This window comes from Triplophysa rosa, linkage group LG1, assembly GCF_024868665.1.
Source record: "Triplophysa rosa linkage group LG1, Trosa_1v2, whole genome shotgun sequence".
NCBI lineage: Eukaryota > Metazoa > Chordata > Actinopteri > Cypriniformes > Nemacheilidae > Triplophysa > Triplophysa rosa.
The window spans coordinates 36234487-36250609 of NC_079890.1; the positions used below are offsets into that span (position 1 = coordinate 36234487).

Here is a 16123-nt window from a genome sequence, read left to right on the forward strand (position 1 = left end):
AGATTTCCCACAGCTTCATTAGCTAGCAATGAACTCGACCAAGCGGGAAGGTAAAATTGTAGTTTTTCCCACAGAGCGGCAGATGCGTCAGACTCAGAACGCACTGCCGCCAGTGTTTCATCCTCCTTTAAAAGACCACAAAAAGAGAAACAAGCAGCATTCCAAGTCAAAGAGGTCTGAGTCTGCTTTAACATGGTCGAAAATAAACAATCAACAGAAGATCTGGGGAATGTGCATGATCAGAGCGGATTTCAATTCAGAGGAAAGTCAACCTGATCCAGATTGACTGGCAAATGGTATTGGGCGAAATTACTCCCGTATGCTTCGAACAATTGCTTCTCTGAAACACTAGGAATGAGACCAATGTTTCCACCGCTCTGACTATGACTTGTTAGCAGGTTCAATCTGGGAAGATTTTAAAGAGCTCAATAAGGGTGAAACTAGCTGAACTGGATTTATTCAGCATGATCAAAAAATCGAAAGTATCCATTTTTTCTACATATACATGTTCCATGCGGGTATGCTTATTAGGCCACGTCTTACTTTGACAATGAAGTCGGCTCCGAGCGGTCCGGTTATCCTCAAGACCTCCTTATCCGGAAGCTTTTGAAAGTCCACCGTGGTATTCTCCAACACGTACTGCTTGGTTTCATCCAGAGCGAGTTCATCCTTCACTCCTTGCAAAGTCTTACTCTCCAGATCTACGAGAAAGAGGTCAATTTATCAGATTAAACTTTGGTCAGGGTAGATGCCGTGTTTCATTTTACTGTAATATATGAGATAGTAGATAATAGAGATTTTCCAAAGAGCTGCACTGTCCAGAAGACCCCATGAAACCCATCGACGATTGCAGTTTGCTTTATTCCATTGTGAACTCCAAGCCGCATTTAAAAAAAATTTAAGCTTCAACATATTTTCTAAGTTTCATCAGCGGAATGATCGACATCGAGGTAAACAACATCACAACCCATTGAGCAGTCTGTACGTACATCCATCACAGCCGCATTTTCATGCGATTTAAATTAAATAATCATGATTAAAGTCCATAACTTCGTTATGAGCTTTTCTCCGTCACAAAGTGGAAACAAATACAGAAAATTCGGAGAAAATGTGTGCGATATTACCGTATGTCAGATCTTCATAGCTGCTCAAATCAGAGATAAATCAGAGCTATGGTTTTGCTTTTTCAAAACAAGTGCTCGAAAACAAAAAAACTAAACTCCATAACGTGCTGTCTGGAAATACATTTTGTGCCGTTGTCATTGTGGGTTTGCTTAAGTTATGTGAATTTAAAAGACAGATCTCATCTCATCATAGACTTTTCTTCCATATGACCACAGATCTGTTTGGCTTATAAGGCCTTGAACAAATCCAGTTTAAATGTTTTCAAAAACAAAAGAAGTACAAAATATGTCCATTGTTTCAAACAATAAACTCATTAGCATTTCCTTGCTCTAAGCAAGCAAACTTCTAAATCATTTTATGCAAATTCGACGATGAAAAGGCTTCGTAACCACAACAGACAAAATGTTAGATGACTGTTACAGTATACAAATACAAAAAGCATGAGACATTTGGCACATTATGGACTTTAAAATTGCCAAAGTCTTGACATTACCGGTGGCATCTCGGTAACCGTCTTGCTCTGTGTGGGATGCATTACTATAGAATCTACATTCCCCCATAAATTCAATATCCATCTCCGGGGTATAATGTTTGGACCATGGTGCAACAACTGAACAAACTGACCATTACTGGTAATTGCTATAAGTGGCTTCTACGGGAAAGATCCATTGGAGAATCGGCCTGGGATATCTCAAGTAACCGACGGTTGATTCTAGCCGTCGCTAATTGTATCCCGTACATGCCAAACTGTAACCGTCTAACATGTGTAAAGTAATGCGATATTGCTCGTGGCGATAATTTCCCAGTATGCAGATTACTTTCAACCACAGCAGCTTCTCAATCATACTGACACAGTAAAATGAGATTTAAGAGCAGAAAGTGATAATGACAGGTTGCGGATCTGTTGCAATCGCCTTCTGTTACTGATATAGCTATTATTAAAAAAAGAGCAATCAAAATCCTTTCTTCTCAGTTCTGAATGGAAGCCCCTGGACCTACCAAGACTTACACAAGTGATCCGGGCCTTTGAGAACCAGGCGTACGTGTCGACTTCCATACGGTATGCTGATCACCGTGTCTTCAGCTGTGGAAAGACAAGAGAGTCGAGAGGTTGGGAGAGGTTGGGAGCGGAACGACTTAAAATGATATTCGGTTTGATTATTTTTCTATTCGAAGTCTAAATTCGAAACCAACAAAAATCTTTGTGTCCATTTTAATTTCTCTTAAAGGAGAAATGTGGAGATGTTAGCGCCATCTAGCGGTGAGGTTGCAACCAACCGCTCACTCCACCCCTCCCTTTCGAAGCACTACGGTGGCTGACACAGGACTAAGATGTTGTCGCATTTTCACTTCTTTGGCGAAGGAGATAACGTATTTACGAAACGCGCTCTGTAGAACAATTTGTCCGTTTAGGGCTGCTGTAGAAACAACATGGTGAATTCCATGTAAGGGGACCCGCAGTGTGTGTAGATAGAAATAGCTCAATCTTAGGTAATTAAAAACATAACGCTTCATTATGTAAGGTCTTTATACACCTCTTAAGACATATGTATATTATATTGCATTTCTGTCAATAGATCCTCCAAAAAACGACACGCTGGACCTTTAAGGAGCTGCAGAAGAAACAGTGACAGTACAGTACAGTGAGAAATCTAGGTCTCGTGAGCTTTTACGAAGCGCAAGTCTTTGGTCCCGTCTTAACTCAACAGCCCATACACATCTATTCACGGACAATTAAACATTACTAACGGTCGTGTCAAACGTAGTGCACTCACATTAGTTTCAAGAGAAGCAGCGAAACGCAGCGCTCAATGACCAGAAGTAACATAATGGCATGTGGAGTTATCAATTACAGCTGGCTCTCTCTACAGGGAAGGACTGAAACTCATTTCCTTTTCGTGAGGCCTGTACACTTAACAAAGTCTCTGTCTGAAGCATTAAACAGGTGTGTAGAGGCTAGATCAATCACACACGACTGTTAAAACAACTGAATCAAGCACATCTGCGTGGGAAGATTTGTTTGGACCTTAGGAGCGTGCAACCAATGTTTAGGAAGCTTGGCAAGGTCATCAAAATGTGTCCTGTTCATTACATATGAACAATATGAAATAGTAGTTTAATCAACACTATTACATATTGAGAAATGAAAGATCAAACAAAAATAACAATCATACTCTTGCCTGTGGCATGCTGGGATTTGTAGTGCCCCCTCACTAGTCGGCATGTGGAGCCATCTCCATTGCACACACCACAGTTGTCTTCTTTAGCCGTGCTTCCTAACTCATGATCACAGCCGACAATCTGAAAATGAGAGAAACAAAAGAAGCGAAAAAAGAATGTTATAAGTTTTGATGCTTTTCGTGTTTTCCTGAAATCAAACTTACAGTTGTTGTCTAAAAGTAACGCAGCCGTTTAGTTTTACAGTATTGCGAGAAAAGTTCAAGAGAAATAAAAAGCTTCCTTATTCATTCCACCAATGGCTCAAGGACAATACTGATAACTATAAAAATAAAATCGTAAAAATATTTTTTAATCATTTTCATTTTTTAAATTAAGAGAATAGCGGCATCCAGACCCCAACTATAACAATAAAGTACGATACAAATGTAAACATGCTGGTATTCACAAGTGTAAAGCATAAACTGTAAATCAGTGATACATGTTTTAATGGTTTTAAATGTTTAAAAAAAAAGTGTATACAAGATTAATACTGCATGAACAATAATGTTAAAATACAATAACATAAAGATTAATAAAAACGAAATTATTTGTTATCACTGTTATTTATTATTTTATGTCATTATTTTTATTATTAGAGTATCAGTGATTTTTTAATTAAAACTAGAATAGGTCAGTAGTGATTTGTTTTAAAAACAACACAGTAAATTGATAAGAGAGAGAAAGTTCGAGAGACCTGACATGCTCCGCTGATGCACATATCAAGGGACTCCGTGTAGCATCGTGTCCCATCCAGCACCTTAGGTGCCAGCTCCACAACCTGTCCTGTGGCTTTAGCCCGGCACTTGAGGGCACAGGGGTTTTCAGGGTCATTGTCCACAGGAAGCCACTCGTGATATCGACCTTGATAGCGGACGTCAGCGTGAGCCGAGCACTGCTGAGAACGAAAATCTTCTGAATCTGGCGGGCAGTCCTGAAAATGAACGAATGTGAGGTTGGCACTTGGAACAGCCACAGTCAGTGCTTATACAAAAGAATGACAGAATATTAAGCTGCCACTCTATCTCATTATAGCCATCTCTGTTAGAAGTTGCCGATCAAATATTTATGGCAAATGACGTCAAACTCAAAAAATCATACCAGACAGCTCAACGTATACCTAAATTAGTTTTTTCACTGTTTTTTACGTACTTGCTCATCAACTGATGTTTGTTTATTTTGAATCAAATATATATGAATTGCAGCTTTAAGGAAGCGTATCATTTCTGTGTTACCAAAAATAATTACAGAAGTATCTGCAAATTCTATAATTTAAATATAAATATTAACCATAATTTTACTATAGTAACCATCGTTTTTATGTTTTATTTGTAGTAAAATCATAGTAACCACAAATTCACAATCATCTCACTCCATAGTCAAACCATAGTTTTACTATGATATTTGTCATAAAACTATGGTAATACAAATGGTACACTAATTAGTTCACCAAAAAACATGGTTATTTTACTTTTACTACAGTAAAATCATGTCATCAGTCAATGTCGAATGTATAACACCAAAAAAAACCTTCACACTTAAAAAATAAATAAATATAATAAAAATAAACAACAAACAAATAAATAAATAAAATGAAAATAAATAAATTTAAATAAAATAATAAAGATTAATAAATAATTAATGGCACCGCCATGCTTTGTTGGACTATTATATGCATCGTGCTATTGTAGAACTATTGTATTTATCAAACACTATGTCATCATGTGTAATATGCATCACCATTCAGTACCATAGTATAAATCAACATCTGATCCCTCACAGTCAATAATATATTAAATCAGAAAGCATGCAGGTGTATTCACTTACCACGTTGCTACACGTGCGGTATTTGATATTCTGTCCCTCACAAGTTCTGAGAGGAAAGAAGAATTCTTCATGAAATTCAATAATTAAATCGCTTTATTTAAAGTCCAGTGTGTAATATTTTGAAGGATCTACTGACAGAAATGCAATATTATATACATAACTATGTGTTCAGATGTGTATAAAGACCTTACATAATGAAGCGCTGTGTTTTTATTACCTCAGAATGAGCTATTTCTATCTACATACACCAAGGGTCCCCTTACATGGAATTCACCATGTTGTTTCTACAGTAGCCCTAAATGGACAAACTGCCCTACAGAACGCGTTTCGTAAATACGTCATCTCATTAGGCAAATAAGCGAAATCGTGACGACATCTTAGTCCTGTGCATCTTCGCGACCTCACCGCTAGATGCCGCTAAAATTTCCACATTGCTATTTTAAGACACATAACATTACACCATCCAAAAAATAAAACACTATATTTCTACTAATCTATTCCCTCAGTGGGAGACACCATTCTTATTTTTAAATGAAGTGTTTTCAGGATTACTTTGAGCTTGAAGTTGATAAGAGATAGATGACAAGGGCTGCCTTCTTATTCCACTGCATCAAAGACTTCGACTTCAGTCACATCCTTAAAATTCCTGTGTCACCGGGTTTTAATGAATCTCAAGCCAAGTCGAATATCTAATCCCACAAGATACTTTTCCTCAGGACAAAATGGAGGAAGCTATGCACAGTAAGGACATTATATCTGACACATCTAGACGGCTCTTCGTGCCAAGACTAACAATACGTTGCAGCGCCTAAAGGAAGAAAGACAGGTAGAGAAGATGGAGACCGGTACAAAAAAACCCAGTGATGGTCCATTGTCGTGTGAGATGTGGCTTTAACTACAGTCGAATGTGACGGAGAATTCATTGGGACACCATGACACAGCTTTGGATTCCAAAGACTAAACGCCGAACACGTAACTTCTGAATGATGACCAACATACACAGACGCTTCGATACTTCCGGGACTCATATTGCAAAACACCAAATAGTAATACTTGCACCGATCCAATTCTCAGAGACGAACTAGAATGTACAATATCAATAAGAATAAAAAAACATCATGGTTAAAATATGCATGCTGGCTAGTTGTATGCCTCGAATAAATCCTCATAATGCCTGTATGCTTGTTATTGAAATAATTCATGTTCCAAATGACAGATCAAATGTAACGGTAACGTTCCCATAACCCACGCTATTACATTAATGCATGTAAAAATGTGCGAGCTCTGTGAAACGTGGCCATGATGAATAAAATGTGTTTATATTGGTGGTTTCGAATGCATGAAATATCTTCCTCTCTGGGTGAGAGAGGGCCAGTTAAACACCAGGAGCTGGCACACTTCAGCACGTTTTAACCAGCAGTAGTTGGATTCAAATGTGATGAACATGGGACATCTGAGTGATTGCTTTGACAGCATGACATTTTTGGGAGAAATAACTATGACAGGCTACGGCATTATAGGGATGTTTTTACTCATAGGGGTTTTTAGTATGACAAATGTAATGGGTTCTATTCATGTACACTTTAAAATTCAGGGTTGTTTTAACGCATTGTTGCATAAAATATGCACAAACCCAACCACTGGGTTAAATTTACTTATAAATGTCCATATTTGAGCCAACTATGGAGGTGGGACAGCATACAGAGAACATCGCAAGATGTAAACAGTTTGTAAATACGTTATCTCCTTCGGCAAAGAAGCGAAAAAGAAACCACTTCTTTGTCCTGCGTCAGCCACCGTAGCGCTTCGCCGTTGGTTGCAATTCACAACCTCACCACTAGATGCCACTAAAATCTCCACATTGCTCATTTAAAGATATTCGTAACCTTTTGATTTGGTTATAAATGTTCTGTTGGTTGTATTTTGTTCAAAAAGCTTGTGTAGCGTTAATAAACTGAAACAGGAAGTTCTTCTGGACCAGCGTCGCATACGTTTTGTTAGTGGTCTATGAAAATACTATTGATAGGTGTCCACCACCACCTAGATTTTGATTCAGAAAAAAAAGTTTGGATTGTAAGAATTTGTACATCGTATCAAATACACTTGCATTGTCCAATAACAGACATTAAGAGATCGGCAAAGATTTTTGAAGGCAAACCAAAAAAATATGCTTCATTTTAAACCTGAATGCCTTTCTTCTGCAGAACACAAAAGAAGATATTTTGAGAAATGTCTCAGTGGTTTTGTGTTCATGCAATGGAAGTCAATGGGGGCTTATGTTGTTTGGTTATCAGTGTTCTTCAAAATATCTTCTTTTGTGTTCTGCAGAAGAAAGAAAGCCACACAGCTTTGAAATGACACGAGGGGGAGTAATTCATGAAATAATTGTGATTTTTAGATGATACAGCATTTCATTATCATTGACTATGTTTACATGATAATACACATACATAATGCAATTATAACAGGATTTTGTCAATATTGCGATTACACTTCACCTCATGTAAACGCAATCATTCGATCTGAATAATGTGATTAAGCTCATAATCGCAGTAAGCATAAGTAACGAAGAAGGCATATAAACACTTTAATCGCATTTATGCTGCTCTGAACAAAGCGCGCATGTGCTTTTGTCATGCATCGTGAGCACAAATTCATGGTAAACATGACAGTCTAAAGTTTTACCGTCAACACAACTTGCTGTCAGCAGTCTCTCCTCCTTATCTTCATACAGAAACAGCGCTAACGCGATGACAGCGTACACAAACGCTGCCGAGGCATTTTCATCGTATTTCTGTATTTATCACAGCGCCGAATAACTATGAAACAAAGGCGTTTAGCATTTGACGCGAATATATTAAAACGAGTAACACACACCTACTGTACCCGATAGCATTGTTTGTGCTGTTTATTATAGCAAATAATCAAAACTTTCATGTAAACGGGAGCAAAGAGGTGTTCTCATGTCAAGTGAACATGTTACTGCTGGTACATGGTACAGCTTTCCTGTAGCTCAGAGAGCATGGCGCTAGCAACGCCAAGGTCATGGGTTCAATCCCAGGCGATTGCACATAGTCATAAACAAATGTATAGTACAATGTAATGTAAGTTGCTTTGGATAAAAGTGTCTGCCAAATGCATAAATGTACTGCGATTACGTCCTTACTCTGATTTTTGGAAATAATCGCATTATTGATGCGCATGTAAACATAATTAATGATTTTCCTTCATTTTTAAGACTTAAATGTATGCGATAGCATGCTGTTAATGCAATCTATTCTTAAACATACATTCATGTCCTAATGCATATTGATTCAAAGAAGCTTTACAGGAAAACCAACAAGTCATGGTTAATATGTCATGATTGAGCATCTTCATTTAAATTAAACTTGAATATATTTTGATTAATAAGTGAGACGGATGCGAGTCCTTAAAAGAACATTACCGTCCTACTAGTCCTATTGGCAATTGTAGCCAGTTTTCCTCACATTGTATGTTAGGAACCCTTTCCTACCCAAACAGTGCCCGCTGCACTCAGAAATCAAACCACAAACCTCAAAGAATGAATCTCAAACAGCTCATAACACGGATAAGCAGGGGTCAGTTTCACAGCGTCCTCCTCGCCCGTTTATTCAACACGCAGCTTTTGCACACAGCTAGGCCAAAATGCAAAAATCTCTCTGCATAATCAACCACAAAACAACAATGTTCTCTCTTTATCAGCCGAACTGTTTCAAACATGTTCAGTTTGTGGAGAACGCCTGCTGACAAGACCCCAACAGCATGAGACGCTTCGCAAAGGTCACGATTTAACGAGAGCCAAAGATATTGTTCAAGATTTCTCATTTTCTTCCGCGAGAGTTTTTGTTGCAACCTCGCCAAACCGTGACACGCACATTTGACCTCTTTCTTTAAAGACCTATTTAGTGCAAGTGTGGCACGTATGAGATCACTAAATAGGAATTCAAGTCAATAAACGTGACAGCATTTCTATGGAAAACATGCTCTCGCGTGCCACGGCAATCCCCTTATAATTGCTTTCCCCGTTTATTTGAACCGCCTCTTTCCACCAATCCGACTTCAAAATCTCAACTGGGCAAAGTGGCCGGAGATTTATTGGACATGTCGATAATCAAGCTTCACCAGCCACGTTGTCTCCTAAAATACGAGACTGGAGCCATTTTTAGGGGGAACACAATAGATCTCTCTGTTGACCCTAAAGGAGTCTTTAACAGGAGTCTTATAAAAATGTATTTAAAGTATTTCTATTACACTGCAAGAGAGACTTGGGAGATTTCCACATCATTTGGCCGGGGGTGAGCTATGTAGAAAGAGCGACATGCAGACTTTTATCATGCAGAGATGGATGGTTAGCAATCAAACACCGATCACAGCTGAAGAAAAAAGCATTACAGCTCACCAGTTTTTATAGTCTGTCCATGGATGTTTTCACGATGCTATAATTTGAGTTTTGCGAGGTTGGAGTATGACGTGGACTGAAATAATGGCAAAGTTTGTACGGTCAAAATCCCTCTTTTCAATGATACATACACCATTACTTTGATAGCTAATCTTCTGCTTAGAGTCTAAAGGTGAACATATTTTTAACAGATCCCTGAAGATCATTCACTTATGGAGTGTTTTTGTGGAGTGTTGACCGTATTCTATGAACGTTCTGATATATTAAACATTGTACGGATCGCACAGTGAATTACAATATAGAAGATGCTAAAGCGGCATACTTGGAGCTGAGGCAGCGTCTGAGTGAATAAGAAGCTCCGCCCCCACAGGTACGAGAACATTCGCTCCATGTTCCCCAGGCATCCCAAAGCGTATCCCTGTCTTCTTCTGAACGTGCTGTCCGAGAATTCTAAGGAGGGAAAGAACAAGAGGAGAAGGGAATCGATGAATCAACAAATAAACACATGACATAATGTACACTGTATACATCACCTTTGTGTAAAGGATAGATTGTATACAAGTGATTTTTGCAATTTTTTGGGCTATTGTGCAATGATCTAGACCAGAGGTTTCCCAAACCTTTTCACTCCAGGATCCACATAGGCAGGTGTAATATATTTCAAGACCCACCAATATATTTTACATGAAAATATGGAGAAACAATACTGTATCCATTCATTCTTTTTTAATAGATCATATAAATATTTGTACAATGACAAAATAAACTAAGTTTTACCAAAACTACAATATTATTTAATATGACTATTTTTTACATTTAATATTATTTACATTTATTATTAAACCAGTATTTACGATTATTTCTGTGAAGTTGAGGCACAAAAATTAATACCTCAAAACAAATCAACTAAACTTGGCAACATAAAAATAAACAAATAAATAATACAATTACAAAAGCACATAACATAATTCCTAAAAAGTATACTAAAATGACCATAAACATATAAAAATAAAACTTAATTGAAAATATTAATACGACTATAATAAAACAAAAGTAGAATAACTTTGTTCGACATTTAAAAACCAATATAGTAGCAATAGAAGCAATGATGGCACAGTACCCGCCATCCCTCCTTATCCCACCCATCTGGACTAATGCACCAATCTGAAACTGCATTATAAAGTAATACATCAAAAAGCACCAACACAACTGTTGGATGCATTATTATCTGTAAGCCATGGGCTTATTCAATTGATCCGAATGCAAAAGGCTGTTGTATTTGCCTCCCAGGGCCACCCCAGACACACATAACAGTATATAAAGAATTAGTTATGGATAAAAAAGGATGATGAAGCAATCATGTCTGTTTACTCTAACCCAAAATTGAAAGCTAAAGCGGAAAACATTTAGGGGAAACTATCAGTCACTGTCAAAAACAACATAAAAACAGCAATAAAAGAGAAGCTGACACAGCTGGATCGCTAAACTTTAAAAAGCAGGTACATTACATGCAATATAAACTCATGCCAAGCTCCTCACAGATGCCAATGCAAAACTGACACTGACAGAAACAATGAGCACAAATAACCTCAATGCCTTTCAGGCCAGACTATTCTGTAATGATGCATGTGGTTAAATGCTTAATGTTGCGATTTCCATTTGCAGAAACACCAGAGCTAAATTTCGCTCATTGTTGCAAGTAAACCACATACAAATGACCAGAAAGATGATGCCAAAGCTTAAACAGCAATAAAAATCTCGAGTTCTTTTTTCAATCTGAAAAATGGCTGCAGAAGAAACACAAAGAAAAACACAAATGAACAACATCTCATTATTTTCTTCCAGACATCATTGAGAATAAATGGAGATCAATTGGAGACCGTCTCTCGCCTAACATTTCAGAAGAGACTTCAAACAGTGTTCACATCTGCAAAGTCTTCGATCAAAAGACTTCGATATGAAGCGTTTCTCAACCAATTCCTCCCAGGCCAAATCATCTGAGCTTTGCTCTTTATCAATAATAGACTCATTCGTAGCCATTTTTTGTTTAACCTCAGAGAATTTTAGGAAAAACGCCCATCACAGAATTGACAAAGCATGTCAATTCTTCATCGTAACACAACGTTATCTGCCCTTTTCATGTATTCTTTATGAAACTTTAAGCACAAAATGCACAAGTAAACCTATAATTCACAATTGCAAGTATATTCGGAACCAAAAAGCAGCAGCTTGGTGCGTGCACAAATGTGAATGGAAATGAAAAAGGTCTGTGAGGAAATGGTGGCAGCTCATGTTTCCTTCGGCATATTTCTGTCAGATGTCAGAGTCATCCTTCTCGTAGAGAAATGTTATGCCTTTCTTAACAAGCTCCAGCCAAGTTCCTTCTCCGCTGTAATTGCTCAGCAAAGTATTTGGCAGTGAGAAGATATGAGAATCGAATCTGCTTCCAAGATGAATATTATGAGAAGATAAATTCAGAACTCGCAAGGACGACGTGCATCTCAGGCATGTCTCGACAACCAACGGGGCAGCTGTTGGAGAGAGTCCAGAAAGCCCCGATCAAAACCCAACGCGGGACTTATCACTCTTATACCGTTTCAAGCCGTTCTTGGTCAGGTGTCTAATTGGACAGATAAATGTGGTGTTGGGTTGTCATCCTTCCAAGTGCTTAGAGAAGATGTTTGAGGAAAAGTTCACGCAAAAATAACTCTTCTGTGCAACACAAAAGAAGATATTTTGAGAAACGTCTCAGTGGTTTCGTGTCCATACAATGGTCAAGTCAATGGGGGTCAGTGTTGTTTGGTCGCCAACGTTCTTCTAATACATTCTTTTGTGTTCTTCCGAAGAAAGTCATACAGGTTTGAAATGACACGAGGGTTTCATTTTTGGGTGAACTATCCCAAGCAAACAAACTGGAGGTCGAGCCATGTGACCGAAGGGGGTCAATGGGTTCGATGAGGACATAAATCAACCCTGGTGACAATTTTGTTTTTGTAACCGGCTAAACGGAGAATCCTAATAGCCGAAATCAGTAGGAGCTTGGGTAGGACAAAGAAACTAAAGAGACTGGTATGATGGATTCGGGGGTGCCAACTATTGTGGTCGTCCTGCAACCCGCAAAAGTCCCCAACACAGCCATTGTGTCTAGTTCTTGCAAACATAATGGATATTTCAGCATACGCCAACATCACAGATGGGGACCATTCGAGTGTGTGAAAGACCAAACGGGAAAGCATTTTAAGCACCTGTTTTTTCTGTATTCATGTGAGCCACATGCGGGCAGCGAGACTGGCGGGGTCCCGTCGAATTCCTTCAAACGTTCACGAAACCTTGAAAGGACTTTGTAATGCAGAACTCATGTGACCAACACCTGCTCTGGAAGCAGAACTGCTAGGAAACCAAAAAGCAAGAAACCTTCCGGGCACAACTATTTGCTTCGGAGAATTTTGTTTTCGCTGAGGTTTTCAGACATTATCCCAATGGCATGGCATATTGTTTAGTTAGGGATGAAAAATGTCTGTGGTGAAGAAAGGAGATGCAAGGTAACGTTGCGCATCGGAATATTTCTCCCGGTAGCAAAACGCCTCATTATTCATCCAAATTATCAAAGAAGGAAAGGCATAAACAGACTAAATGTGTGTGATTCTTAAATATCATTCTAGGAATTAAACATTGGTGATGGACTACATAGACAAAATGCATACTTGCATAAAAATTGCATAAAACTTGCATAGATCACAAATACAAATGATTTCCTTATTTAATAACCCTCATGTCATTCCAAACCTGTGTGACTTTCTTTCTTCTGCACAACACAAAAGAAGATATTTTGAAGAATGTTCATAACCAAACAATGTTGGCCCCCATTGATTCCATTGTATGAACACAAATCGACTGAGACATTTCTCAAAATATCTACTTTTGTGTTTTGCATAAGAAAGAGTCACATACAGGCTTGGAATGACATGAGGGTGAATAAATGATACCTGATTTTTGGTGAACTGTCCCTTTAACTCTTGCATGCCGAATTAACCCTCACATGAACCAACAAACCCACCCTTTCCTCTCCTCTGCCTCCCGAGCTTTCTATAACAGCATGTATCATATTTTCCATTTCAAAGCCCCTGTATCGTACACTAAAGTGACATAAAAGATCATTTTGGTTCGACAGGGCTGAAATCCCACATGGTGGAAGGAACCGTGCTGGAAAAGGACAAACTCAACAGGACTTGTGAAATTGATTTAGGATATTTGCTTGCTCAAGGAGCGCCCATTGACGGGTTACAGAGCCCAGCACAATGCTCACTTTCACAGACCCAGGGTTACATCAATATACACGGTATGGACTTTATTTAATTGGGAAGTCACATGATTAGCTCACATCTGTTTAAGCTCTTGCCTGCCTCTCAACTCCTCACGCTGTATTAAGTCATCACACAGAGACAGTGGCTTCTTAAAGCGATAGTTCACAGAAAATAAAAAACCTTGCAGGATTTATTCACCCTCGTGTTGTTCAAAAACTGTATGTGACTCTTTGTTCTGTGGAGCACAAAAGAAGATATTTTGAGAAATGTCTCAGTGGTTTTGTGTTCATACCATGGAAGTCAATGGGGGTCAATGTTGTTTGGTTGCCAACGATCTTAAAAATATCTTCTTTTGTGTTCTGCAGAGGAAACACAGTCATACAGGTTTGAAAGAACATGAGGGTTCCAAAAATTATGAGACAATTTTCATTTTTGTGTGAACTGTCCCTTTAAATGAACTCTAATGAACTACTGAACTAGTGGTTGGCAAATCAGATTTCGAATTTTATAAACAAGAGAAAAAAGTTAAATGACAATATTCACTTTAAAGAGAATGACTTTCATAGTTTATACTGTATAAAATGCAGAAAACAGTCTAATAATGAACAAATAAACAATTCCAAACTAGTCTAATATCCTTCATATATCTTAAACATCACAGTTACCCACATAAAAGATAGATCACAGATGTGATCTCCTTAATATCTCAATTCTTTCTCCAAGACATCAATGACACTAAATTGAGACCAAATGGAAACTCAAGTCTCCTTTATCGCAGATATTTCTCCTGAAAAAGAGCCAAATCACACACGTCTCCATTGGAGTTTCAGAAGAGATATCACAAACCGAGCTTAGATTTGTCAAGTCTGCTATTAAAACTCAATATTGTTACAGATCTCAATATGAACCTAACCATTTCTCATCAAATTCACCCACATCCAGATTTTAGGAGAAATAAGACCGAGACTTAAATGAAACACAACTTAGCTCAAGAGATTTGGTGGAGTTCCTGAAAGATCAATCTCTGAGTAATAACATTTCTTTTCTGGGTGGACAAATCAACTTGCTCTATTTAAGAAAAATACAAAACTAAAAAGAACATAAATGAAACCGTTTCACTATACCTGGAGAATGAGAAAAGTGAGAAATACAGCAGCGGCAGTGACAGTGGGTTGGTCCATGACCCCTGCGGGGATGTGAGGAGACCGGTCCCAGCGTACGGTTATCAGAGAGCGCGTGTGAGTGTTAGCATGTCGCGTATACTCTCACTCCTGCTGTCCGCTAGTCTGTGCCGGCTCTCTCTCTCTTCTCATCTTTGTTCGTCCCTCAACCAAAGCAATCAGAGGGGGGCTCGGAGCCCCAAGAGCCCCCAATCCGACCTGCCAACCAATCAGAGGGGCCCCGGTCGAGCACGCTAAAGCAAACACTAACCTCACTCCAACTGCACTTTCACACATTCACACACACTCGCTGCTGTTTTCCCTTCAAATCCCTCCAGTATTTTATGCTCTTCTCGGTCTCAACCTGACTGGACTTCTCTCCCTGTCCCACTGTTTTTTGCTTTTCATCACTTTCTCTTTGACCCTAAAATATCTCTGCTTCCAGTTAAAGTAAGTTCTGGCCTGTCTTCCAGCCAGCTAACAGCACAACAGTCACCTTGGAAAAAAAAACGGTAGATGACAAAATCACTGGAATCACATGCTATTCCACTGCCTCTCGCTCGCTCGCTCGCTCACTCACTGTGCTGCTATTCAAGCTGGTCATATTGCATGACCCATTCGAATGAAATGAAACAGCCTCATCAAGCCGGGGCTATATATCTGCTGCCTAAATTGGGGCACTTCGCCTTTCGTTTTTTCAGCACAAAGGAAACATATCTGGGAACTTTAATGAAGTTCTTTCATAACATCTGCTTGCTTAGGTTAAGGACGTTTTGTTGGGGGGGCGGTATGGGAAGATATTGCTGGACAGTTTTCAGGTCTTTAAAATGGGATTCATTGAAAAGAGCTTAGGCTATAAATACATCGACGGGATGGGAAAAGATCAGTGATTCAGACTTCAGACAAGAACTCATCAAAGTATGTATTTCATACACTCTGATAGTTCCTTAAACGTATGTTGACTTGTTCAGTAAACAGGTTACTGTGCACCGCATTTTAGTTTTCTTCATGTCTTACTGTGCATGTATTTTGAAGCAGTCCTCTCATTTATTGCTCTAATCTTAACTGAA

The 16123-nt window shown here is 38.7% G+C and overlaps 1 protein-coding gene across 5 annotated transcripts in view; it reads right to left on the reverse strand.

The window, feature by feature from the left end:
• LOC130556586 (ADAMTS-like protein 1) overlaps positions 1-16123 on the reverse strand; it is a 139455-nt gene that overhangs the window by 36765 nt on the left and 86567 nt on the right. Inside the window, exons 1-7 of one of the 5 annotated variants that reach the window (XM_057337751.1) lie at positions 15018-15123; positions 9912-10039; positions 5170-5215; positions 4040-4276; positions 3300-3426; positions 2135-2209; positions 544-701 (exon numbers count right to left, since the gene is read on the reverse strand). In XM_057337751.1, the coding sequence (XP_057193734.1) occupies positions 544-701; positions 2135-2209; positions 3300-3426; positions 4040-4276; positions 5170-5215; positions 9912-10039; positions 15018-15074 (828 nt within the window). In that variant the 5' untranslated portion in view covers positions 15075-15123. Of the gene's footprint in view, positions 1-543; positions 702-2124; positions 2210-3299; positions 3427-4039; positions 4277-5169; positions 5216-9911; positions 10040-15017; positions 15124-16123 lie in introns of those variants that run through there. The other 4 variants (XM_057337740.1, XM_057337731.1, XM_057337759.1 and 1 more) reach the window with 4 other exon arrangements.